The 26,411-nt window shown below is 36.8% G+C and overlaps 1 protein-coding gene across 1 annotated transcript; it reads right to left on the bottom strand.

The window, feature by feature from the left end:
• Positions 1 to 208: 208 nt before the first annotated feature.
• On the bottom strand, positions 209 to 18,151 carry LOC128982883 (alpha-1A adrenergic receptor-like). Its single transcript, XM_054401931.1, has 7 exons — positions 18,128 to 18,151; positions 10,140 to 10,304; positions 9,425 to 9,644; positions 8,299 to 8,503; positions 2,020 to 2,311; positions 1,389 to 1,632; positions 209 to 1,254 (listed from the first exon to the last, which is right to left on the bottom strand). The coding sequence occupies exons 2-7, from the start codon at positions 10,236 to 10,238 to the stop codon at positions 1,028 to 1,030; spliced, it is 1,287 nt and encodes a 428-aa protein (XP_054257906.1). The 5' UTR covers positions 10,239 to 10,304; positions 18,128 to 18,151; the 3' UTR covers positions 209 to 1,027.
• Positions 18,152 to 26,411: the final 8,260 nt, after the last annotated feature.

Below are 26,411 nucleotides of genomic sequence, written 5' to 3'. Positions count from 1 at the left end.
TATCTCTGTATATTTACTTGGAAAAATATTAGATGGGGGGTCTTGACTTTTTATTTACCCTGTATAAACACTGTATTACACTTCTAACCTAATCAAATCAAATCAAATCAAATCGTCTTTATTTCATACTGTACATAAATCAGTACATGGAATGGCGTCAAAACAGAACACTAAAATCAATAAACAAAAAAATATGCGTTTACATCTGCTGGTATATTTAAAATAGCCTATGGTTCTATAAGAAAATGACTGGATCTTTGACGGCCTGTGGGCAGAGCAGGGGAATTTTTTACACTTTCCCACCGTCCTTGGACCTTAAGCTTTAAAGTGAATCCTCAACAGCCATGCTACCTTTTTCCTAGCTCGAGATATTTCGTGGGGACCGAATCGCTTACGGAGTTAAATATATACATTACGGAATTAAATATATAAATACTTTACAAGAGTAGTGTAAATATGATATTGCAATCCATACGCTGTATTGTACAATGTCCATACTTTGTACATTATATACAAATATTACGAACGATAATAAAGTTTACGTGGTTTATTCAATTACGTCTGTAACAGGGCACAAAGTGTCCAAAAATACAGTTAACGACAGTATCATGGATTGATGGATAGTAACAAAACTCAAATACAGTACACACTCTACAACGTGAGAGTATTCCCTATTGTTTTATGACACAGGTACTTCGGTGAAAATATCATTTCATCTTTTAAATGGATAGATTCTTTAAACTAACATTTAAAAAAATAATTGTATATCTTTGTTGAGACTACAAGGTTAAATATAAATTCAACTTTAGAACAATAATAACCATTATGTTACAATAAAACATAAGTAATGGCATTTTTTTAGTAAGTCTGTTAAAATGAAATTGTCCACAACAAACGTGACATTGGTGACTTGACATCAGAGGGTGGAAGCCTTGGTGGTCTGTGGACGGACTCGAGGGGGCGACACCCTGATGACGGGGGCAGGGTCTAGTCGCACCCTGGTAGGAGGGCCGAGCCAAGGGTCCACTCATACCCGCTTCAGCGACGACGTGCTGGTGTAAGTGAGGTTGACATTGCTGTGGCGATGACGTAGGTAGTCACGACGGAACGGACACACGAGTCTCACGAAGGCTCGACGTAGCTCGCGAGATGAGCAGGCGTAGATGAAGGGGTTCAGACAGCTGTTGAAGTAGCCGAGCCAGAACGCCAAGGTGAACGGTAGACCGGACAGGTGACATGAAGAGCAAGCTGCGTCTACAGAACAATAACACTCATTATGTAGCCTACAAATAAGTTAAAAATCAAAATATCTTCTTAGAAATTTGTGATACTATTCAATGACATAAACTCATTATTAGAATACAATCTTACTGGCACATCTCACTTACCGAGTGGAAGAATGATGAAGAAAGGAAGCCAACAAAGGAAAAATCCACCGACGACAATAGCGAGGGACTTTGCTGCTTTCTTTTCTCGTTGGAATTTGACAACACGACCGTCAAGTCCGGGTATGAGGATCCTGGAAGCGTCACTCCCTCTCTGCAGCATCGACTTCCTGTCCAGCGTGCCGTTGGGAGTGTGAGAGTTGCTGCAGGATCCCAGACCCGACGGTGACGTCGAGTAGTACGGATCCTAACAGTCAGAGAAAGAGGGAAAAGTCACATCTTGCTGAAATCACTTTGTATTGATAGAAAACAACACTTTCGGTGTATAAATATAATAGAAATCGTTAATTGACATAAATTATATATAGACACGGAGTTACTTTAAAAAGTATATATCATTCTACATAAACAAAATTATTTTTATTTGATTAGACATTACTGTACATATCTAATGGCAACACACTAGGGTACATATTTTAAGGCAAAAATTAATTAAGATAGTCTAAGCAAACATCACTTAGTTACCCAGCGAAGATGCTATATAATGTACGACTGGCCTTTTTCGTACCTCTAATACAGGTTTGGATAACTTGGTTTAAAGTTTATAATACGTAGGGTTAAGAACCAAACACACCTTGTGTATAACGTCTCCTGTATACGTGATGGTGTGTAGGCTAGCCCGAGGGCGGGAATTGCCTACGTGTACCCGCAGTGTTACGTCAGACCGGGTGACACGGCTGCCGGAGTAGAGCAGACGAGAGTGGCGGGCTGCGGCTCGGTAGACCAGGGTGTAGAGGACCAGAATCACGAGGGCTGGCAGATAGAACGAACCACACGCGGAGAATATCACGTAGCTCAGCTGTTTGTTAACATGACACTCCCAGGGCTGCATCAACTCGTCCCTCCATCCTAGAGGCGGTGCGATGCTGTAACATGACCAATACATAACATAGCTGATTGTTGACGTGACACTCCCAGGGCTGCATCAACTCGTCCCTCCATCCTAGAGGCGGTGCAATGCTGTAACATGATCAATACATAACATAGCTGTTTGTTGACGTGACACTCCCAGGGCTGCTCCAAATCGTTCCTCCATCATAGAGGCGGTGCGATGCTGTAACATGACCAATACATACCGTAGCTGTTTGTTGACGTGACACTCCCAGGGCTGCATCAACTCGTCCCTCCATCCTAGAGGCGGTGCAATGCTGTAACATGATCAATACATAACATAGCTGTTTGTTGACGTGACACTCCCAGGGCTGCTCCAAATCGTTCCTCCATCATAGAGGCGGTGCAATGCTGTAACATGATCAATACATAACGTAGCTGATTGTTGACGTGACACTCCCAGGGCTGCTCCAAATCGTTCCTCCATCATAGAGGCGGTGCAATGCTGTAACATGATCAATACATAACGTAGCTGATTGTTGACGTGACACTCCCAGGGCTGCTCCAAATCGTTCCTCCATCATAGAGGCGGTGCAATGCTGTAACATGATCAATACATAACGTAGCTGATTGTTGACGTGACACTCCCAGGGCTGCATCAACTCGTCCCTCCATCCTAGAGGCGGTGCAATGCTGTAACATGATCAATACATAACGTAGCTGTTTGTTGACGTGACACTCCCAGGGCTGCATCAACTCGTCCCTCCATCCTAGAGGCGGTGCAATGCTGTAACATGATCAATACATACCGTAGCTGTTTGTTGACGTGACACTCCCAGGGCTGCATCAACTCGTCCCTCCATCCTAGAGGCGGTGCGATGCTGAAACATGATCAATACATAACATAGCTGATTGTTGACGTGACACTCCCAGGGCTGCTCCAAATCGTTCCTCCATCATAGAGGCGGTGCGATGCTGTAACATGATCAATACATAACATAGCGGATTGTTGACGTGACACTCCCAGGGCTGCATCAACTCGTCCCTCCATCCTAGAGGCGGTGAAATTCTGTAACATGATCAATACATAACATAGCGGATTGTTGACGTGACACTCCCAGGGCTGCACCTACTCGTCCCTCCATCCTAGAGGCGGTGAAATGCTGTAACATGATCAATACATAACATAGCGGATTGTTGACGTGACACTCCGAGGGCTGCATCAACTCGTCCCTCCATCCTAGAGGCAGTGAAATGCTGTAACATGATCAATACATAACATAGCGGATTGTTGACGTGACACTCCCAGGGCTGCACCTACTCGTCCCTCCATCCTAGAGACGGTGAAATGCTGTAACATGATCAATACATAACATAGCTAAATGTTGACGTGACACTCCCAGGGCTGCATCAACTCGTCCCTCCATCCTAGAGGCGGTGCGATGCTGTAACATGATCAATACATAACATTGCTGATTGTTGACGTGACACTCAAAGGGCTGCACCTACTCGTCCCTCCATCCTAGAGGCGGTGAAATGCTGTAACATGATCAATACATAACATAGCTGATTGTTGACGTGACACTCCCAGGGCTGCACCTACTCGTCCCTCCATCCTAGAGGCGGTGCGATGCTGTAACATGATCAATACATAACATTGCTGATTGTTGACGTGACACTCCCAGGGCTGCACCTACTCGTCCCTCCATCCTAGAGGCGGTGAAATGCTGTAACATTATCAATACATAACATAGCTGTTTGTTGACATGACACTCCCAGGGCTGCATCAACTCGTCCCTCCATCCTAGAGGCGGTGCGATGCTGAAACATGATCAATTCATAACATAGCTGTTTGTTGACGTGACACTCCCAGGGCTGCATCAACTCGTCCCTTCATCCTAGAGGCGGTGAAATGCTGTAGCATGATCAATACATAACATAGCGGATTGTTGACGTGACACTCCCAGGGCTGCACCTACTCGTCCCTCCATCCTAGAGGCGGTGAAATGCTGTAACATGATCAATACATAACATAGCTGATTGTTGACGTGACACTCCCAGGGCTGCATCAACTCGTCCCTCCATCCTAGAGGCGGTGCGATGCTGTAACATGATCAATACATAACATTGCTGATTGTTGACATGACACTCCCAGGGCTGCATCAACTCGTCCCTCCATCCTAGAGGCGGTGCGATGCTGAAACATGATTAATACCTAACAAAGCTGATTGTTGACATGACACTCCCAGGGCTGCATCAACTCGTCCCTCCATCCTAGAGGCGGTGAAATGCTGTAACATGATCAATACATAACATAGCTGTTTGTTGACATGACACTCACAGGGCTGCATCAACTCGTCCCTCCATCCTAGAGGCGGTGCGATGCTGAAACATGATCAATACATAACATAGCTGTTTGTTGACGTGACACTCCCAGGGCTGCATCAACTCGTCCCTCCATCCTAGAGGCGGTGAAATGCTGTAACATGATCAATACATAACATAGCGGATTGTTGACGTGACACTCCCAGGGCTGCACCTACTCGTCCCTCCATCCTAGAGGCGGTGAAATGCTGTAACATGATCAATACATAACATAGCGGATTGTTGACGTGACACTCCGAGGGCTGCATCAACTCGTCCCTCCATCCTAGAGGCAGTGAAATGCTGTAACATGATCAATACATAACATAGCGGATTGTTGACGTGACACTCCCAGGGCTGCACCTACTCGTCCCTCCATCCTAGAGACGGTGAAATGCTGTAACATGATCAATACATAACATAGCTGATTGTTGACGTGACACTCCCAGGGCTGCATCAACTCGTCCCTCCATCCTAGAGGCGGTGCGATGCTGTAACATGATCAATACATAACATTGCTGATTGTTGACGTGACACTCAAAGGGCTGCACCTACTCGTCCCTCCATCCTAGAGGCGGTGAAATGCTGTAACATGATCAATACATAACATAGCTGATTGTTGACGTGACACTCCCAGGGCTGCACCTACTCGTCCCTCCATCCTAGAGGCGGTGCGATGCTGTAACATGATCAATACATAACATTGCTGATTGTTGACGTGACACTCCCAGGGCTGCACCTACTCGTCCCTCCATCCTAGAGGCGGTGAAATGCTGTAACATTATCAATACATAACATAGCTGTTTGTTGACATGACACTCCCAGGGCTGCATCAACTCGTCCCTCCATCCTAGAGGCGGTGCGATGCTGAAACATGATCAATACATAACATAGCTGTTTGTTGACGTGACACTCCCAGGGCTGCATCAACTCGTCCCTCCATCCTAGAGGCGGTGAAATGCTGTAACATGATCAATACATAACATAGCGGATTGTTGACGTGACACTCCCAGGGCTGCACCTACTCGTCCCTCCATCCTAGAGGCGGTGAAATGCTGTAACATGATCAATACATAACATAGCTGATTGTTGACGTGACACTCCCAGGGCTGCATCAACTCGTCCCTCCATCCTAGAGGCGGTGCGATGCTGTAACATGATCAATACATAACATTGCTGATTGTTGACATGACACTCCCAGGGCTGCATCAACTCGTCCCTCCATCCTAGAGGCGGTGCGATGCTGAAACATGATTAATACCTAACAAAGCTGATTGTTGACGTGACACTCCCAGGGCTGCATCAACTCGTCCATCTATCCTAGAGGCGGTGCGATGCTGAAACATGATCAATACATAACATAGCTGATTGTTGACGTGACACTCCCAGGGCTGCACCTACTCGTCCCTCCATCCTAGAGGCGGTGCGATGCTGAAACATGATCAATACATAACATAGCTGATTGTTGACGTGACACTCCCAGGGCTGCATCAACTCGTCCCTCCATCCTAGAGGCGGTGCGATGCTGAAACATGATCAATACATAACATAGCTGATTGTTGACGTGACACTCCCAGGGCTGCACCAACTCTTCCCTCCATCCTAGAGGCGGTGCGATGCTGAAACATGATCAATACATAACATAGCTGATTGTTGACGTGACACTCCCAGGTCTGCATCAACTCGTCCCTCCATCCTAGAGGCGGTGCGATGCTGAAACATGATTAATACCTAACAAAGCTGATTGTTGACGTGACACTCCCAGGGCTGCATCAACTCGACCCTCCATTCTAGAGGCGGTGCGATGCTGAAACATCATAAATACATAGCATTACTCAGCTGTTTGTTGACATGACACTCCCAGGGCTGCATCAACTCGACCCTCCATTCTAGAGGCGGTGCGATGCTGAAACATCATAAATACATAGCATTACTCAGCTGTTTGTTGACATGACACTCCCAGGGCTGCATCAACTCGTCCCTATATCCTAGAGGTAGATGCTGAAACATCCTAAATACATACGCATAACGCATATCCTAGAGTCGTTGCGATGCTGACATATTTTTAGTATTGTTTACAAACTTACTAAGTTTTAACGTTTTTTTACCGATCATCAAAAAAATAATTTAATTTCTTATGATTAAATCCAGTTTTAACAGCTAATTGTTAACCGTAATTAACTAGGGTAATGCAATGCCACATTAAAAATCCATTATAACCCACACACCACGATATAAGTACAATAGATTTTTGTAGCAATTGTCGCTAGTTTGGATTTGTAAGTGATAAAGCATAGCTGTTTTCGAACAAATGAATACATCAAATGAATGAACCTATTGAAACACAACTCAGAACAAAACATTAATTACAGTGGGTTTTCTGACATTTCACTGTCAGAAGTTGTACACCGCCACATTTACAAAACAGGTCAATTTATTAGGGCCTACGGCTTAAATTACAGCAAAGTTAATGGTACAGTTTGCATTAAAAATTGCCTGTGATTTATTTTTTTAAAACATTAATATAATTTTATAAAAACGATGTTCTGGAAAATTTGGTTAAAATAATCTTTAGCTTAATAATATTCCGATTATTTTCGTTTCAATATGCATATTCAAATTAAACTTATTGCGATTGATCTGGTAGGAAACTGTTTATAGAAAAATAACAAAATAACATTTTGGACAGAAACCCCTGTACTTATCGACCAAAAGATTTGTTTTTTTGAGGTTATGTTACATTGAGCTAATGATTATTTAGGTTTATTGTCAACCTAGATCAACGATGTAAAGAACTCCTAGACTCGTAAACACACGCAACATTACAAAACAGGACCACCACCATCGTCAACCACGCCAACTTATTCGTATAACAAATTGGAATATTTTAAATGAAACCATGATTGCGTTTAGAGCAATGAAAGTCAGTTATGTGGAGGGATACGTGTCATGATTATTTGCAAAGTAAACCAGTAAAAACCAAGTCTTTAGAGTAAATAACATTATTTTTATTGAACTTATCAGTTTGACTAAAAACTATTAAGGTCCATAACGATGTTTAAGTTAAAAGGTGGGTAAAGATGTCCCTAGTTTTAAACCTTATGACACAAAGATTGTATTTTTACTCTCGCAATAGGTGGAACTTAGCTTCTTTTACTTTAAATAGTTTAATGACCCGCTTATACCGAGTATTATATTGAGGAAACTACTGTAGCAATAATAAAACAAAGTTGCCAAAATCTAGATCTAGATAAAGCGACGTACGTAAATCCAAGGGGAACTGAGTATTAAATTACACTTGTATACTCCTGACTTGTTATGTCTTGACGTCTGTGTTGATGGGTTTGAACAGCATTCTGTGAGCTTGGAAGATATACCTTGGTGTGTTTTTGTTCACTTTGAAGACTATGATGGTTTCCATAATCTGCTTGAAGCAAATTGGAGTATCGTTTGTTAGGAAACAAATACCAAAATATAGATGGAATTTTATTTTTATTTTTTCTAAAAGGAAGTTTTTCTAAGATATGTTTAACGTTAAATGCGGGAACAAAGATTTCATCAAATTCGATCCCAAAATACTTGGCTTCACTCCCTCGATGCAAATTGCTGCAAAGCATAGTTTGACGATCATCACTGAGGACGATATTAAGGTAGTTACCTGATGGCGAGGGCGAGGGCCCAGATGCCGGCGATGAGGCTATACACTCGACGTTTGCTGATGATGCGAGAGTATGAGAGTGGTCGGGACACTCCGACGTAGCGGTCCACGGAGATACCACAGAGAGAAAGGATGGACGCTGTGCAACACAGCACGTCTAACGTGGTCCAAACAGAACACACCACCGGCCCGAAGATCCACCTACCTACAGACACACTAGATGTGTAAGGGTACAACACTCATTAACGTGGTCCAAACAGAGCACACCACCGGCCCGAAGATCCACCTACCTACAGTCACACTGATGTGTAAGGGTACAACACTCGTTAACGTGGTCCAAACAGAACACACCACCGGCCCGAAGATCCACCTACCTACAGTCACACTGATGTGTAAGGGTACAACACTCGTTAACGTGGTCCAAACAGAACACACCACCGGCCCGAAGATCCACCTACCTACAGTCACACTGATGTGTAAGGGTACAGCACTCGTTAACGTGGTCCAAACAGAACACACCACCAGCCCGAAGATCCACCTACCTACAGTCACACTAGATGTGTAAGGGTACAACACTCGTTAACGTGGTCCAAAAAGAACACACCACCGGCCCGAAGATCCACCTACCTACAGACACACTAGATGTGTAAGGGTACAACACTCGTTAACGTGGTCCAAAAAGAACACACCACCGGCCCGAAGATCCACCTACCTACAGTCACACTAGATGTGTAAGGGTACAACGCTCGTTAATGATGATTATATTGACATCAGTCTAACATTTTAGTACGCTAAAAACAAACTGTACCCGGGACTACACATTAATTCAACAACATGCTGTTGGACGTAAACAACTATATACATTTGCAAATAAACCTATTGCCGTCAAGACAGTTTGTTCTAACTTATACTACCAATTAGAGATACATTTTTGGTATTACTAAAAGCCTCTATAAAAGTTTCCGTGTTCTCTCTAGTAGAACTGTTCTACGACCTCTTTAGATCAGCAATAGTGTTTTGACATAATCAAAAAGTACAGTCTACGCTTTGTAAATTTTAAAATACTTCACCACACTGATGGTTATTAGCATAATTTATGACTTATTTTAATTAAAGTGATTAGTACCTTGGTATAGTTCTTTAGTAGCTGACAACGGCAAGACAGTGGCACCAAGGAGGAAGTCTGCAGTGGCTAAGTTGACGATGAGTAGATGAGTGGGGGTTCGCAGAGCTGGAGTATGCCATACAGCTAGTATCACCAGGAGATTCCCCAGGACTGTGAGCACCACGACTAGCGATAAGACAACAGCCTCCAACATGAGCGCTGGGTCTGTCCATCTTAAGGTCTGACACAGAAGACGAGAATTAATAAAGATAAGTTGTCAGTAAAAACTCAAAAGCTGGAATCTAAAGGCTCTAAACTGGACTGATCTTCTGGATAATTGGCCTTTTTAAGTTTACACGACTATAGAACCGGCTTATCTCAACCTTGCAAATCTATCATCTTATTACTTTGACATTCCTGATTCACTTATCTTCGCCTTGAAATACGCATCCTAGCGCGTCTTTAATAAATAATCTAACTGTAAGATGAATAGCGTGAACACGTTACAAGTTAAAATCTAGAGCAGAGATAGTTTCTAGACCCAGATTCCATTAGTCATTGGGCTTTTAATTGATGATGTTATGCTCAAGTTTTTGAGGGGGCTCCCAGTTGCATTTCATGAAGCTCCCGTACTACAAACAATAGATAATTTGATCTACTGTTTCTTTCAACTAAAATATCGGTTTCATCCTCGATTCTAGTAATATTTTCCAATTATATCTGCAAGGATCCTTACCTCGTTCTCTAGTCCTGCCAGAGAGATGTTGGTAGCTGACGCAGAGTAGTCAGTCCAATTGACGACATCGACCTCCTCTAGCAGTCTTTGGACATCCATAGCTCTTATTTACGCTGTTCCTCCATGGAAAAAACTCGCATGGATTTGGATTTGAAGTACTTTTAGCTAAAATGTATAAAGATAAAAAAATCTAAATGTAAACTTTAAAACAAATTAGGCCTAACACGACCGATTGGGAGTATGTTGAAAATCTTAAAGGAAAGCATAGGCTGATATGTACATAGAACTAAATGTCTTGTTAAACTAAAAACAATGCCACAAACCGGACCTGAAATAGACTACCGAGTAAAAAATGCCGGCCGGTGAAAGATTTCTTGAATCTCCCATATTGAATCTTTAAACGGTTGCCATATTTTACTCAGTTGTTCTTTTTAGCTCAAATTCGCGACATTGTATTCTACTAATCACCTTACATAACCTTAATAACCTTACATTTAATTTGCATATCAACCTATGCTTACGTTCATAATTCCTAATTAATTCTTCCGTCTTCTAGAGGCGCCTCCTGAGGAAGTAGGGTATAATAGCATTCCAAATTCGATAAATCTGTGAACAGCTGTCATTTTTTACTCATTTGAGGTCCGGTTTATGCAATAAATTGGATGCACATATCAACCTATGCTTACCATTAAGATTTTCAACTTACTCCCAATGTGCCGTCCCCCATAGGTGATATCCGATCACCAGTTACACAAAAAGGTACTTAATACTTTAATACTTTTCAATGGGTAGCTTACTATTACCAGTAATGATATGCCAAATTTGGTTGTGATGTCTATTTTTGTTTTAAAGTTATAAATTCGTCCTAAGACTTAATTGTTGTCACCCTGTATATCAAGGCTGTAAATTTATTTGAGATACTTCAGCATTGTCAACAAAAAGTGTTATTATCTAATAAACTTGTGGTACCGGAAACATCGTTTGGATCATGGATCAACAAGAGTGTTTTCCGCCTAGAGTACAAAACATCCGACGGATATGGCAACGATGCAAATGTAAAAATACCCCTGCCACAGCAAACCTGCAGACTAAGCGAATTTCCATCTGCCTGGTTTAATTTTCACTTAAATCTATTTTAAGTACCTAGATTTGCTGCTACAGGGAAGGTAAAAATGTGTGGTTTATTGAAATTTTGATAGCTTAGTGTGGAATAAATTAAATTGCCAAATTTAATTAAAATTTATCCATAAACTATTTTATTTTTCTTCATAAGAATAACATTGGGATTTTAATGTAAATTTTTTTTATTTTCTTCTTCATAGTTAGACATATAACATTGCTTAAATATACTTAATTATTTGTTTTTTAAGCTCTACAAAATGGTTTGGAAAGAAAATGCATAGCTTTATATATGCATATATATGAGAATAAAAATAAGAACACACACACGTATATATATATATATATATTTATTTATTTATATATTTATATATATATATATATAATACAAATAAATCTATTTCTATAAATTTTAACGAAAAATGTTTAACCCTCTAAGGACCTCAAAACGACAAAGGAATTCGGTCCCGGGCCCAGGTCTTACAATTAGACCTACGGTGATAGCTTATTCCCTATAGGGAAGTTCACTAAAACTGGTAATGAGGAGAATTTAGTTTTTAAAGTGTTTAAGCTCCCCCCTTTTTTTTAAACACTTTTAAAACTAAATTCTCCTCATTAATGTTCTAAAATCGATTCAATGATCAAATATTCGCCAGGCTTGGAACAATGCATCGCAAACGCTTATTGAATAACATCACTTTCTTAGCCTAAGCACAGATGGAGTATTTAATGACATTAAACCTAACGTTTTTGTAAATGGAATGAATAAAATAAAGTCCATGAATAAGTTTTAATTTTAAAATCATAATTATTCACCCGTTATAATAAGTATAACTGTTAGGCATATTATTATTGCTGCATTAAGAATACCAGTGGTTTTAAACGAATGGATGAAATGAATTGTCAAAATATTTTACTATAATGAGCTGTATAAATGTTATTCGTCACCTAAAATAACTTTATTTTTATTTATCTTTACTATTATAACATCAAGGTGGTGTTCATCTGTCTGGGCAGCTGTCACGACTTAAATACTAAACCAATAGGTGATTAAACAAAAAATCTAAATCTGAAGAGTTTGAATCTGAATCTGATTACTGTATAATTCATCAAAATATTATTTAATTTTTGTTGATTGAAAACAATAATTAATTACGAGTAAACTTTTTATAAATAATATAAACTTAGCTTTGTTTTCATCAGGGATACATAAACAAATCTAAAGTAATAAATTTTCCTTTCGTATTTGCCGACGGCGGCTACTCACTATAGGTAATCGTCACGTCGCCTTACTTACGTTGCATGATTTATTTTAGTATTTTTACCCTCTATGACATGTTCTATAACAGATTATAACAATTTACTATCACGACTATTTTAGTAAATTAGTTAATTTTAGAAATCTATAGAATTTAAACTATACTCCCGCCGCAGCAAACCTGCAGGCTAAGCGTATTTCCATTTGCGAGGTTGGATCTTCACTAAAATATTCCCTTAAAATTGTCAGCAGATATTGTTTTCTTTTTGAATCACATTAGTTTTAATGATCACTTAGGTTTGCTACTACAGTGAACATAAGGTGGTTTTTAATGAAATGTTAATAGATAAGTATGAAATAAACTAATTTGCCAAATGTTATCAAAATATATCCCTAAACAATCAACCTAAAACAGTTTATTTATCATCAATATGAATATTAGATTGGAAGTATTGGGCGTACAACAACACTGTAATATACCGGAAAAAATTATTTGTTTTAAGCTCTACCAAAAAAAAAAAAATGATGTTTATGGGGTCAAAAATGGGAATATTCCAATTATTCCATAAACCCACATAAATACCTCGTTTTTAAAGTCCAATCATAATGTTTTGCGAACTTGTTCGAATAAACGTATGATTTACACGTTTGTACAGAATTTCATAAAAATCTGATTATTTTTACTACAGTTATCGTTCTAACGGGCATATAATATATAGTAACATAAGTTCATATTAAGAACTTGAATGGATGGTGTTTTTGGCCTTTGGGGATCTCAAAACGAAAAAGTAAATCGGTCCCGAGTCTAGGTCTTACCACGACCTACAGTAATAGGAAATTATAATTTACAGTAATAGGAAACTTTGTATAGGAAATTCGCTTAAAATAAACTAGTTGAAAATAAAAAAATGATTTGGTAATATAAACGTTAGGTTGGGCTTATGATAAAAGGAACTGCATAGTGCATAGTAAGTAATTTCAAGCTAATACGATGACTACCGTTTAATTATGTTCTATGCATAATTCCTTATGTATAATTACTTTATGCATAATTCCTCTATGCATAATAATAAATTAAGTTCTCACATTTCCATCTTTGTATGTTTTGGCAAGTTTGTTATATGTAAAAGAAAACATTTCTCACTTTGAAAAGATATCTGATGTGCACAACTACTGTACTAGATCAAAAGATAATCTGTCTACACTAAGGCATAAGTATACAGCCACTCAAAATAGTTTTGAGTACCAAGGTGTTAAAATGTACAATTTCTTGCCTGCATCCATCAAAAACCTGTGTGTTTTAAAATTCAAACATGCTATAAAAACTACTCTAACCCAGGCTTGCCTGTATAAACATGAAGAGTACTTTGGTTTAGAGTTTTAGATATTTTAGTTGCCAGAGCCATCTTGATTGTTTTGTTTTTATTTTGACGATTGTCATGAACTTTGTACATAGTTTTAACGACAATAAATCATTTCATTTCATTTCATTTCATTTCAATTTTATGCTTAGGTTTATAACCTAATTATGTGCTTTGAGATTATCATACTAATATTATAAATGTGAAAGATTGTGAGTTTGTTTGTTTGTTTGGAGTAAAATCACGCATTAACTACTGGTCGGATTGAGCAGAAATTTGGCATTTATGATAGCTAAGATTCCCGATTAACATATAAGCCTATTCTTATCTAAAAAATCCTATCGGGCTCCTGCCCAGTGGCTCTGGAATTTCCCATGTTAACCTAATGAGTATCTTATACATTAAAACGTGACAGTGTTTTTTTTATTTCACGATTCTGAATCAACCACTTGACGGATTTTCATGATTTTCGTGTTGAAAGAAACATAATTTTGAGAACTAGGAAATGTCAAAGCCATAATTTTAGTTTAGGGTTTCAGTTCTTTAGAAAATAAGTTTACAATTTTATAAAGTCTAGCAGCCGACGCTAACATTCTGCACTAGCTTTTTGTATAATACCATTTGCTTAACGTAACAGCTGTAAACATTAAGCGTGTGTGGCACAAATTCAGTATTTGGATAATAATGACATGCATAGTGTTGACTTATTTATACTATGTGTAATGCTATGCTCATTGATACGTTCATTTATTTCGTAAGAGGATGACAGACTATTTAAATATACATATAGTAAAATATAATATAATATAATATAAAATATAATAGTAAAATGCTAGATGTTCTAATTTATTTTTTTTAAACAGACTTTCAAATTTTTAGTTTGTTTTAGTGCAATATAATTTGTTTTAACTAACAGCAGCTTAAATATAAAAATATAAAAAAAACTATTAGGTTATTTTATTATTCATTGATTATGCCATTGATTATAGGAAATAAGTAAGATTCTTTACAATAAATGTTTTTGTTTAAAATAAATGTTTAACCGCTTAAACTTTGTTTGGATTAGAAATGGAAATATTGATATAACTTCAGTTTTAGTTGAACACTCAATTCCCGTACGGAGAACGGGCCAACAGCTCGTTTAAATTTAAAAGGAATTATTATAGTCAGCTGTTTCAACTAACCAAGTTGGTTCTATGATATTCAATATCATTAATATAAATAACTTCTTGATCAGCATTAATATAATACCCCCGCCGAAGAAAACCTGCCAAATAAGCGAATTTCCATTTGCCAGAATTGATTTTCAATTAAATGCATTTAATTAACATTAGGTTTTATGAATACCTAGGCTTGCTGCTACAGGTAGGATAAAAAAGTGTGTTTTATAAGTAAAATATTAATAACTTAGTATAAAATAAATAAATTTACCAAGTTTGATAAAAATATATCCCTAAACAAGCAAACTACAACATTTTACCTTACAATATTCTCCATAAGAATAACATGGGAATTTTAAAATAAATTTTTGTTTTTAATTTTCTCCGTAACCAATAATTGTACAAAAAGACTTTGATATACTAAATTATTTGGTTTTTTTAAGCTCTTTAAAAAGGTCTGGAGAAAAATTGGGAAATTTTGTGTTTAGAGGGTCAAAAATTATAAAAACCTATTTTTACCCCATAAAACCCCGTTCCCATGGTCCTATCATTCCGGTTCGCGAACTCATTCAAGTTTATCGCGCCTTACACCTTCAAACCAAATTTCATCAAAATCGGACACAAATTACTCATGTTATCGAGTTCACGGACACACACACACATATACAGGGTGTTGAAAATGTCTGGAACCAACAGTATATGGTTAAAGAAAAACAACTGATATTTTGTGTACGGATATACTATGGTTTTACCTATCTTTTGGTGCCTTATGAAATTTTTTACCACTTATAGGGAACGTCCTGTGGAGGATGCAGTAAAAAGTTGTAATGGAAGTCTATGGTAAATGATACATTATTTTAAAGGTAATTTTTTTCTGAGTAAGGAGCCACAAGTTTCATCTCAAAAGGACCACCCTAGCAAAAATGGCGACTGTTTGAAATTTAAAAACATTGCTATTTATATGGTCCGTATTTGTTTCCTTTAAATGCTATTACAAGCCAGTTACGAAGTAGTAACACACAGTAGTTTATAACGTGGTGAACTGAAAAATGACTGAAAAAAACATTTAACTAAATTGTTTGTGTTGTTTTACTAAACTTATTTTTAACAGAAATACCAATTAAGCTTTCAATTATTTTCAAAAACTTCAAACAGTCGCCATTTTCGCTAGGGTGGTCCTTTTGAGATGAAACTTGTGACTCCTTACTCAGAAAAAAATGGCCTTTAAAATGATGTATCATTTACCATAGGCTTCCATTAAAACCTTCTACTGCATCCTCTACAGGACGTTCCCTATAAGTGGGTTTTTAAATTTCAAACAGTCGCCATTTTTGCTAGGGTGGTCCTTTTGAGATGAAACTTGCGGCTCCTTACTCAGAAAAAAACTGGCCTTTAAAATGATGTATCATTTACCACAGGCTTCTATTAAAACTTTTTACTGCATCCTCCACAGGACGTTCCCTATAAGTGGTAAAAAATTTCATAAGGCACCAAAAGATAGGTAAAACCATAGTATATCCATACACAAAATTTCAGTTGATTTTCTTTAACCACTCACCAGATATAATGTTGGTTCCAGACATTTTCAACACCCTGTATATAAAATTTCTATGGTTTTAAGAAATTCTGAATTGGCTCACCAGTTGGTACTGAAAACAAAGTTCCCCTCTGGTTTAAATTTAAGATAGTAAAAAAGTGATTCAACTCAGCTGAATTTTAATTTTCTTTTAGGAAGATTTTATTATTTTCTTTGATCTATACTCAATCATATGTTCTAAAAATTCAACTTTTTGTAAACAGTTCATATTTATTTGTTTGTTTTGTTCATTTTTACATTTTTCATTAATTTATCTTTGCTTGAAAACGTTTGTATTAAACGAAAATTTGCAATGTTTAATGTTTCATTTTATCATAAACTCTATCAAGATCTCAAGAATATATATATATATATATATATATACAAATTTTAACGAATGGTGTTTTTGACCTCTGGGGACTTAAAAATGAACAAGTTTAGTAAATTGGTCCCGGGCCTAGGTGTTACCATGCTACCTACGGTGCAACTTCTCTGTAGGGGGAAATTCGCTAAAAAGTTACAAGGCTTACCAACAGTTTGCAGCACTATTATGTATTTTTTTGCACTATTTTATGATAGGAGCTAATTTAAACTAAGCAGCAACAAAAAGCTGTCATACACAATGAGAACTGTCAAAGTAGGATTGTTTACAGTTATGTTTATGTTTTTAATTTAATAATTGGCGACAAGCATTCAACAGAAAGTGTGTGTTTGGAAATGATGCAATGGAATACGACACAACACTAGACTACAGACAACACAAATTATTAAAAATATATTGAATGGACAGAGAGCATACACTGCAGAGCATTAAAATTTAGATGAACGTGCTGGAATGAGTTGTTCTGCTGGAAATGTTTCTTTACCTGTATTGGAAGAACCTGTATGAAAAAAACTATACCTTGGAGAAACTGAAGAGTCGCGGCATTTTCAGTTTCAAGATTTTATGTTGTGAGATTTTTTGCCAGAGATTACACATATTGTTTTGTGTTAGATGGTTTTAATTTAGTTTTTGAATGTAATTTAATCGCTTAAGAATTTTAATCGAAAAATAACTTATTTTTGTGATAATTGGTGAAGCCACTATGGATAATTATTTGCAAAACCGTAACAGAACTAAAGACATAGACCTCAATGAAAAGATTAAGTAAACAAAAATGAGGAAACTTTCAAGTATCCAGCTGTGTCACCTGTTTTGATTTAGATTGTAATACTCTGATTATTGCTAATGCTCTGTGATGGTTTATACCATCGCAGGCGAAGCGGCGGGTACAAGCTAGTGGTTACTATTTGGGATTTAAAATTGCAACTATAAAGTTACAATACTGTACTACATTTGAAAGTTGTAGTTAGCATCTTTCTTCCAAAAAAGTGTTTTGACCTAAAATCGTTTTTTAACAAGTACTTCATTGTGTAAAAAATTATAAAAATATGTAAAACACATATGCCGTATATTTGGTGATTTAATGTTTAAATAGTTAATTAATGTACATTTAAATCCCGTCGAACCTCACCTGACAAGTTAGGTCAAAAACGAGCGGCTCACTGTGACTGAGCCCCGACTACCCCATCTACTACCCTCTCCGCCCAGACTTGCGCACGCGCACACACCCACACACACACAGATACAGACACCCACGAGCAACCTCCTCACTCCTCAGATATCAAAGTGTTTTTAATTTAAATATTTCTCCTTGTAAAACATAAAGCTGTTGAGGGGGTTGGTGATGTTTGGAGTATTAAATCGAAAGTAATCACCATTCAACATTTTGTTGTATATTCCCTATTATGCTTCGAATTTATTAAGTAGTTACCTTAACGTTTTTACCCCATAAAACCCCGTTCCAATGGTCGGATCAAGCTGGTTCGCAAACTTATTCGAATAAATGTGGGCTTACACTAATGGACACATATTATATAATATGAATTTGAACGGATGGTGTTTTTTTGTCTCTGGACATCAAAACGAAAAAGTGTCTCAGGTTCAGGACTTACCACGAGACCTACGGTAATAGCTTATATAGGAAATTTGCTAAATACAATTTTTGTTATATTTCTTATTGAACGTTCATAAAAATGGACACTGGGCGTTAATGCCTGGAAAAATAAATATATAATTGTTTTCTTTATACCACCTCATGAAGTTATTTGTAGGTTAATAATCATATAAAAGATGTTTAGTAGTCTATCATAAAAAAATAACACAATCATAAAGACTTACCCTTTTGCATCTGCAAATTCAAAAATTTCTGAAAAACACAGTTTTATATTTATAATTTATTTTTATTTTATAAATTTAATTTAATTATATTTATTTAATTTTTTTTGTACTTATATAGCTTTCTTCCATATATTTTATTTTATTATTTCGTTTTTGTTTGTTTTTATGATTTTTTGTATTTTAATTCTATTTTTTAAATTTCATTTGAATAATTGTATTTTTGTTTTTATTTATTTTTGTTTGTTTATGTTTATTTATTGACACCCAATGTCCACAATAATGGACACTTGACTTTGGAAAATTCCTGTGATTTTGTTTCCATAGTTATACGGTGTGTAAATTAAGTATTGAAACAAATCTGTATTTTAAAAACCGAAATAGATAGAAATATTCTGTTTGTGGCAATAATTGTTAACAAAGGTTCCGCAATTTTTTAAATCAAAAATATTTTTTACGCCCCCTAACAGGGTAGGGGGTAGGGGGTGACTTTTTTGTCAAATAGCAACCCCTATTGAGTGACCCCTCATTTTGAAGGGTTTGTTAAAAGAAAAACAATGACGCAACCCCGAGGTAGATATTTCACCCCAAACCTAAATGGCGGGTATTCCAAAATTTAATTTATGCGAAAAAGCACCCATTTTGGAATACCCGCCATTTTGGCTAGGGGTGAGATATTCACCTCGCGTCATTGTGTTTCTTTTGACAAACCCTTCAAAATGAGGGGCCACTCAATAAGGGTTGCTATTTGAAAAAGATAAGTCACCCCCTACCCCCTACGCTGTTAGGGAGGGTAAAAAATATTTTTGATGTAAACAATTGCGGAACCTTAGTTAACAATTATTGCCACAAACAGAATATTTCTATCTAATTCGGTTTTTAAAATACAGATTTGTTTCAATACTTAATTTCCACCCTGTATATACTGTACTATAAATATACTTTATTTATTAAACATTTCACTATTTACCTTTACACTCTTTTCACAACAATTGTTGTAGCTTTAATTTCAATCAATTCACAGCTAAAGTCGGGACCACGAAAGTTTGCAGTTGGCGGCAGCCAATCACAAGACATGTATACATTTTTCCTTCTCATTAATTCTAATTTTGCACACACTAAAGATAAAATTACAAAGTTTGATAATGCTAGGTATTTAAATATTCTAATGGCAGTAAGTGGTTACAAACTAAAATATGACCGTTCAGAGAAGTTATGCGTAGCGATTGTTCAGTCCTTAAATTTGTGGAAACATATTATAGATTTTACCAAATTTTTCTATTGCTTAGTTTAGGGTAGTAATGGCAAAAACTATCAAACCATATAAATGTTTCTGCCCGAGCATTCCCGACGACGCGGAGCACATTTTCATCCGCTGTCCAGGATGGATAGGCCTACGCTCCGCTAACATCTTGGGGTGCTGTCGGTAAAATAGATTTGCGAGACCTTGCTTGAGGGCGATGACAACTGGGACTGCTGGTCGCACTTTGTCCGGAATGTCCTACAAGTTAAAAAGACCGATCTAGATCGGATCACAATCTAGATCGTGTGAGCAATAAACGGCTAGAGCTAGACACAGAGTAGGCAAACTCGGCGTAGTTCTGACGAAGTGCGACAAGTATTCCCAGGGTAGTGTCTAAAGAGTAGAGGAGGTTATTAGTAGGAAGTCTCTGGGTTTTAAGCCCGTTTGAGTCCCACACTACACTCAGCATGGCCCTCGAGCTTGTCCTGCTTACCAAAAGAAATGCTCTAACTGTGGTGTCCTTGGCCACTTCTCTAAGGTATGCCGCTCAAAACCAAATAATCGAGTGAAATCATTAAAAACTGAGGACTCCGATGAACATGGTGAAGTATATTCGATTCAACACTCAGACCAGGTAACATTAATTAGTTCCTTATCTAACGAAAGAAAACAAAAAGCAGGAGATTGGACCGAACTCCTAATACTTCCTAAGAACCAAGAAGTATGTTTCAAATTAGATAATGGAGCTCAATGTAATGTAATAAGTACAACTGTTGCATTAAATAGTAGTTTAGAAATTAATGGTTCTAAGATTAAACATTTGATTTCATACACAAATAACAAGCTACCGGTGCTCGGTGAATGCACTGCAACTGTAGAAACAATTAACAACGACAAAAAGTCAACTTTATTGTAGTTGATGGAAATTATCCAGCGATTTTAGGTCGAGATTCATGTCAGACATTGGGATTTGTTAAAAGGGTACATGAATTACACGCTAGCAATCTTGATGAAAACCTATTCAATGGGATAGGGTGTTTGAACAATTATGAATATGACATTCATATAGGTAGTTGACAATCCTTCACTTAAAATCTATCCAGCTAGGCGAATTCCTTTTGCATTAAGAGAACATGTTAAACGTGAGCTTGATTACATGGTATTGGTAGAGTTACTTATGTTAGTTGGTTGTAGGTTAGTTGGTAGAGTTACTTATGTTAGTTGGTTGTAGGTTAGTTGGTAGAGTTAGTTATGGTTGGTAGAGAACCTACTCCTAGAACCTATCCCCCATGGTTCTTGTACGCCAAAACGACAAGGTCCGAATCTGCTTAGATCCAACCGATTTGAACAAAAATATTAAACGTCGCCATCACCCACTTCAAACTTTAGAAGAAATAGCATCTAGGTTAAATGGCTAAAAGATTTTCACACTCCTAGATTGCAGAAAAGGATTTTGGCAAATTAAGGTTTCTGAGCGTACTTCTAAGTATTTAACTTTTTCAACGCCTTGGGGAAGGTACAGCTACTTATAGCCTCTGCTCCCGAAATATTTCAAGAACGCATGTGATCCATTTTATCAGGCTTAGATGGAGTAGAAGTATCAATGGATGACATTCTTATTCATGGCTCGACCATTAATAGTCTGGAAAAAAGGACTTCCAAAGTTTTCTCTGCTCCCAATATAGCAGGTCTTAAGCTCAACAAGGACAAATGTATTTTCAAAGCACAAGAAATCAAATTCTTGGGACACATAGTTTCTGAAAATGGCCTCCTTCCAGATCCCACTAAGATTGAAGCTATACAAAATCTAAAACAGCCCTCAAATGTAGCCAAGCTACAGCGATATCTTGGCATGGTAACTTACTTGGGTAAATTCATTAATAACTTTTCAAAGTTGACAGAGCCTTTGCGCAAACTACTGAACAAAGGAATAGCCTGGGTTTGGGATTTTGATCAAAAGACAGCATACAAAAAGCTAAATGAAGCTCTTGCGTCACCTCCTTTGCTCCGTTACTTTGAACCAAAACTTCCCATAACATTATCAGTTGATGCAAGCTCACATTCTGTTGCATCAGTGCTCCTACAGGAAAATCGGCCAGTAGCATATTCTTCCAAATCTCTAACTAAAACACAGCAAAGTTACAGCCAGTTAGAGAAAGAGGCTCTAGCAATTTCAGTTGCATGTAAGAAGTTTCACGAATATGTATGGGGATCACAAGGTCTAGTAGTTGAAACTGACCATAAGCCTCTTGAATCGATCTTTAAAAACCCCTTACATGACACCCCTCCAAGAGTTAGGCGTATCGTTATGGAGATAAAACCCTACAATCCAAGAATTGTTTATAAGAAAGGGACAGAATTATATATTGCGGACACACTGAGTAGAGACTGTATAAATCAGGCTACCCCTGAAGAAGAACTTTCTTTTGACTTGGTAATATCCGTGCCAAAAGAAAAACTTAGGAGGCTCAACATCTCACGGAAAAAGAGGCTGAACTCCCCAAACTTAAGCACATCATTCTAAGTAGTTGGCCTAAAGAAAAATCTGAATTCCCAGAAGAGCTACACAAGTATTGTAATTATCGAGATGAACTAGCTGTTCATGAAAATATAATTTTTAAAGGGGGAAAATATTGCTTCCCATGCATCTTCGTCCACTTACACTAAAACAGATCCACCTAGGACACAGAGGAATACAAGACTCACTAAATTTTGCTCGAGAATACGTGTTCTGGCCTAACATGACAAACGAAATCAAAAATTATGTTTTGAACTGCAAAATATGCTCAAAGCTCCAAAAAGATAATAACGAGGAAAAATTATTACAGCAAGAAGTACCTACTAGACCGAGGATGGAAATAGGAACTGAAATTTGTCACCTATCTGGTAAAGATTATCTCGTTGTGTTGCGGATTCCTACTCTGGTTTTTATGACATTGTTGAGTTAAAATCAGATCTACAACATCTTCAAATGTTATTACTGAACTCAAAAAAGTGTTTTCAGTACATGGAATTCCTGAAACGTTATTATCAGATGGAGGTACTCAGTTCAATTCATTCGAGTTCAAAAATTTTGAAAAAGAGTGGCAATTCAATAAAAGGGTTTCAAGTCCTTTGTTTGCAAGATCAAATGGATTAGCTGAACGGTATGTTAAAGAGGCAAAACTCATTCTAAAGAAATGTCTAGAAGAAAAGACGGATGTATATCTAGCTCTACTTCATCAAAGAAATATACCCCGGAAAAATCTTGGATCTCCAGCTCAAAGATGAATGGGGCGCAGAACAAGAACACTGCTCCCTAGCACAGATAAAATTCTGCAACCTAAAATAATTAAAAATGTTCACAATGAATTGCAAAATATTCGGGGAAAATCCAGACAATACAGTAACAGAACAAAAAAGAACAACTTAGAATTTGAAGAAGGAGAAAAAGTACTGTATAGAAAAGAACATAGAGACTGGCAGCCAGCTACAGTCGTAAGAAAAGGTCCAGAGCCAAGATCATACCAGAAACTCCAGATGGGAATATTTATCGAAGGAACTCTTGGTTTTTGAAGAAACGTTTTTGTGACGTTGAGGAACCGGCAGGAGCAAGTAAAGTGAACGGAAGTAAAGCTGGAAATTGAGTTAAAGATGTAGATAGTAGAAAGTCATCACGAAGAGTAAATCCTCCCAAAAGACTTGACTTATAAGTGAAGAAGGGAGATGACATATGACTATAAAGACATATGGTTGTTAACTATTATTATATTGTTTTTGTAAACAAACTTACTAGTAAACAAACTAACTTGTAGTTAATTAAATGGAATTCTTCATCTAAAGATTTAGTTTTATTTTAAAACAAGAAACAGTAAGGTTGAGGAATAGTATTTTCATCACTCCGCAACGAAAGTAACTATTTTCGATAACAGCTGACATCAATGAAAGTAGTCGTTTCCCAAGCTCTAATTTAGGGCGAGGGAAAATCGATCAGTTGATTTTCCCTCGCTCTAAATTTACTTTCCCTTGCTCTCAATTAGTTATCTATTTATTCACTATGCGCGCTAGTGTTTTGTTATGGTTTAATTTAATGATTTGAATCAGCTGTATGTATTGTTCAAAGTTGTTTTATTCTTTTATTTTGATATTTAAACAAAATCTATACTATTATAAAGAAGAGGTGGTGTCTGTGTGTGTGTGTGTTTGTATGAGATAATCTCAAAAACCACTGAACCAACTGGGCTCAAATTGCACACAAATGAAGCTACAGCTCCGAGGATACATATAGAACTATTCCCGCTTCGATATTGTCCTAGGGCTCTGCCCCGTGGGCTTTCAAAAATTTGAAGTGAGAGATTTCAAAGTAAATATTGATTGATGGTATCCATGGTAACAAAGAAACAATGTTTAAAAATGTAAACAAGCAGAACCAACTGTCAAATGAATTTTTATTAAATACTGCACAAATATTAGAACAGAGAGGGTAAAGGATTATAAATTTAAAATATGGTGTCACTAGCCCGAATATTATTTAGCCTAACACTACTTAAATGGAGCTATCAAACCATGTTAATGTAATTTCATTAGTATATGATTCTTTCATTAGTATATGATCTATTATACTGAGTACCTATGTTCTAATATTTGCGAAATGCTGTGATAATATTTTACAGTAAATAATTCGTTATAAAAGAAATCATTAATGGATATATCAAATAATTAAGATTCGATATATAATCATTACCGTATCGACCTAGGCCCTTATCCTGAGTTTTATGAGGTTTATTTTTTTTTATTTTTTTTTGTGTCAACAGTAATATAATCCCCCTGCCGCAGCAAATCTATAGTCTGAGCGAACTTCCATTTGCCTGATTATAATTTCACTATGTTATGAAATTACCTTATTTTCCATATTTATTTATATTTTCGTAATTTTGTCCATCTTGCAGTTCGGATCTATTGTGATAGCTTTTCGTTTATAGTGCAAACCATTAAACACATTATTTTATTATACCTTAAAATCTATCATTGGTTTTGTAACGTAGCCTAAGTATTCACAGTATGAGTTAACAAAAATTATCAAGTTATTATCAAGTTAAGTAATACAGTTAAATTCTGTTTCTAAATTAAATGGTAGGAGTGAAATTTGGCATTTTCAAAGAACCAACATTGTCTCTTTTGCATACTGATCCCGTTGCAAGGCACGGGTATAGTTGCTAGCAAAAATACGAATAGTAGATCTGGTTTGCAGTAGCTGTTCAAATAACAAGCGACCGGCGCTACTGTGACCAACGGGATTGATTGATTTAGTATCTTATATAATTTAGAGTTAATCATGTACTACCTTAAAGTCTTCTTTCTACATCAATTACAATTCCATAATACCCCCCACCGCAGCAAGCCTGCAGCCAAAGCAAATTTACATTTGTGTAATTTTATTTTTCAATTAAATCTGACTTTATTTTCAATTAAATCTAATTCAATAACATTAGGTTTAACGAGTACCTAGGTTTGCTGCCTACAGGGAGGTTAACAAAGTGTGATTTTTAGGAAAACATTATTAACTTAGTATGAAATAAATAAATTTGCCAAGTTTGATAAAAATATATACATAAACAAGCAATATTACAACAGTTTACTTATCCTACTAATGTTATAAGTAAGAAAGTTTGGATGTATGGATGGATGTATAGATGGATGGATGCATGGATTGACGTTTGTGACAAATACACGTGAAAAATACTAAACCGACAAGGTTGAAATTTGGTAGGATGATAGCTGACATTGCATATAGACATTCTTAACTCATAAATTCTTTCAGGCTCCACCCCAGTGACTCTGGCTTTGGAGTTTCTCATGTTAACCTTATGAGTAGGCTATTCATATTTAAAGAAATTAAAGAATTTTGTCAGCCGTTTCAACTGCACAAGTTGGATCTGTGATATGAAATAGCATTAAAAAGTTATAAGGCTTGCCAAAGGGTGCAGCACTATTGTTTTTTGCATTTATGACCACAGCTAATTTGAACCAACTATCAACAAAAAGTTGTGGTACACAATGAGAACTTTACTTTTTTCCATGGTTTAGGTGCAGTGGTAGAACATTAGGGCTATGGTAGATGTGTGCTACACTATAGGATACCGTATAAATTAAAAGACAAAATTTTCTTAAACCGTGTCCTCTCCCATAACTGCAATAAATATGTACACTTATATGCCAACCCCGTACGAAGGACGGGTATTCTGCTAGTGTATTGATAAATATACGTAGGTTTCCTTTTAGAAAATTTTATTTTATTTTATTTTGATGTTCAATCAAATTAATTGAGAAATAAAATAGTTGTAATACTACTGAGGTC

Source organism: Macrosteles quadrilineatus, unplaced genomic scaffold, assembly GCF_028750875.1.
Source record: "Macrosteles quadrilineatus isolate MER2022 unplaced genomic scaffold, UCM_ALF_1.0 Scaffold_1__1_contigs__length_201487025, whole genome shotgun sequence".
Taxonomy (NCBI): Eukaryota; Metazoa; Arthropoda; class Insecta; order Hemiptera; family Cicadellidae; genus Macrosteles; species Macrosteles quadrilineatus.
Note: the sequence above shows the minus strand (reverse complement) of the source record. Positions and strands in the feature narration are given on the sequence as shown.

What these genes read in the sequence shown, in the direction of transcription:
- LOC128982883 (XM_054401931.1), bottom strand. Translation starts at nt 10,238, where the DNA reads ATGGATGTCCAAAGACTGCTAGAGGAGGTCGATGTCGTCAATTGGACT. An exon ending in TACTAAAGAACTATACCAAG is followed by an intron (nt 8,504 to 9,424) that starts GTACTAATCACT and finishes GTGTGTCTGTAG; the next exon opens with GTAGGTGGATCTTCGGGCCG. An exon ending in GCCCTCGCCCTCGCCATCAG is followed by an intron (nt 2,312 to 8,298) that starts GTAACTACCTTA and finishes GTCATGTTACAG; the next exon opens with CATCGCACCGCCTCTAGGAT.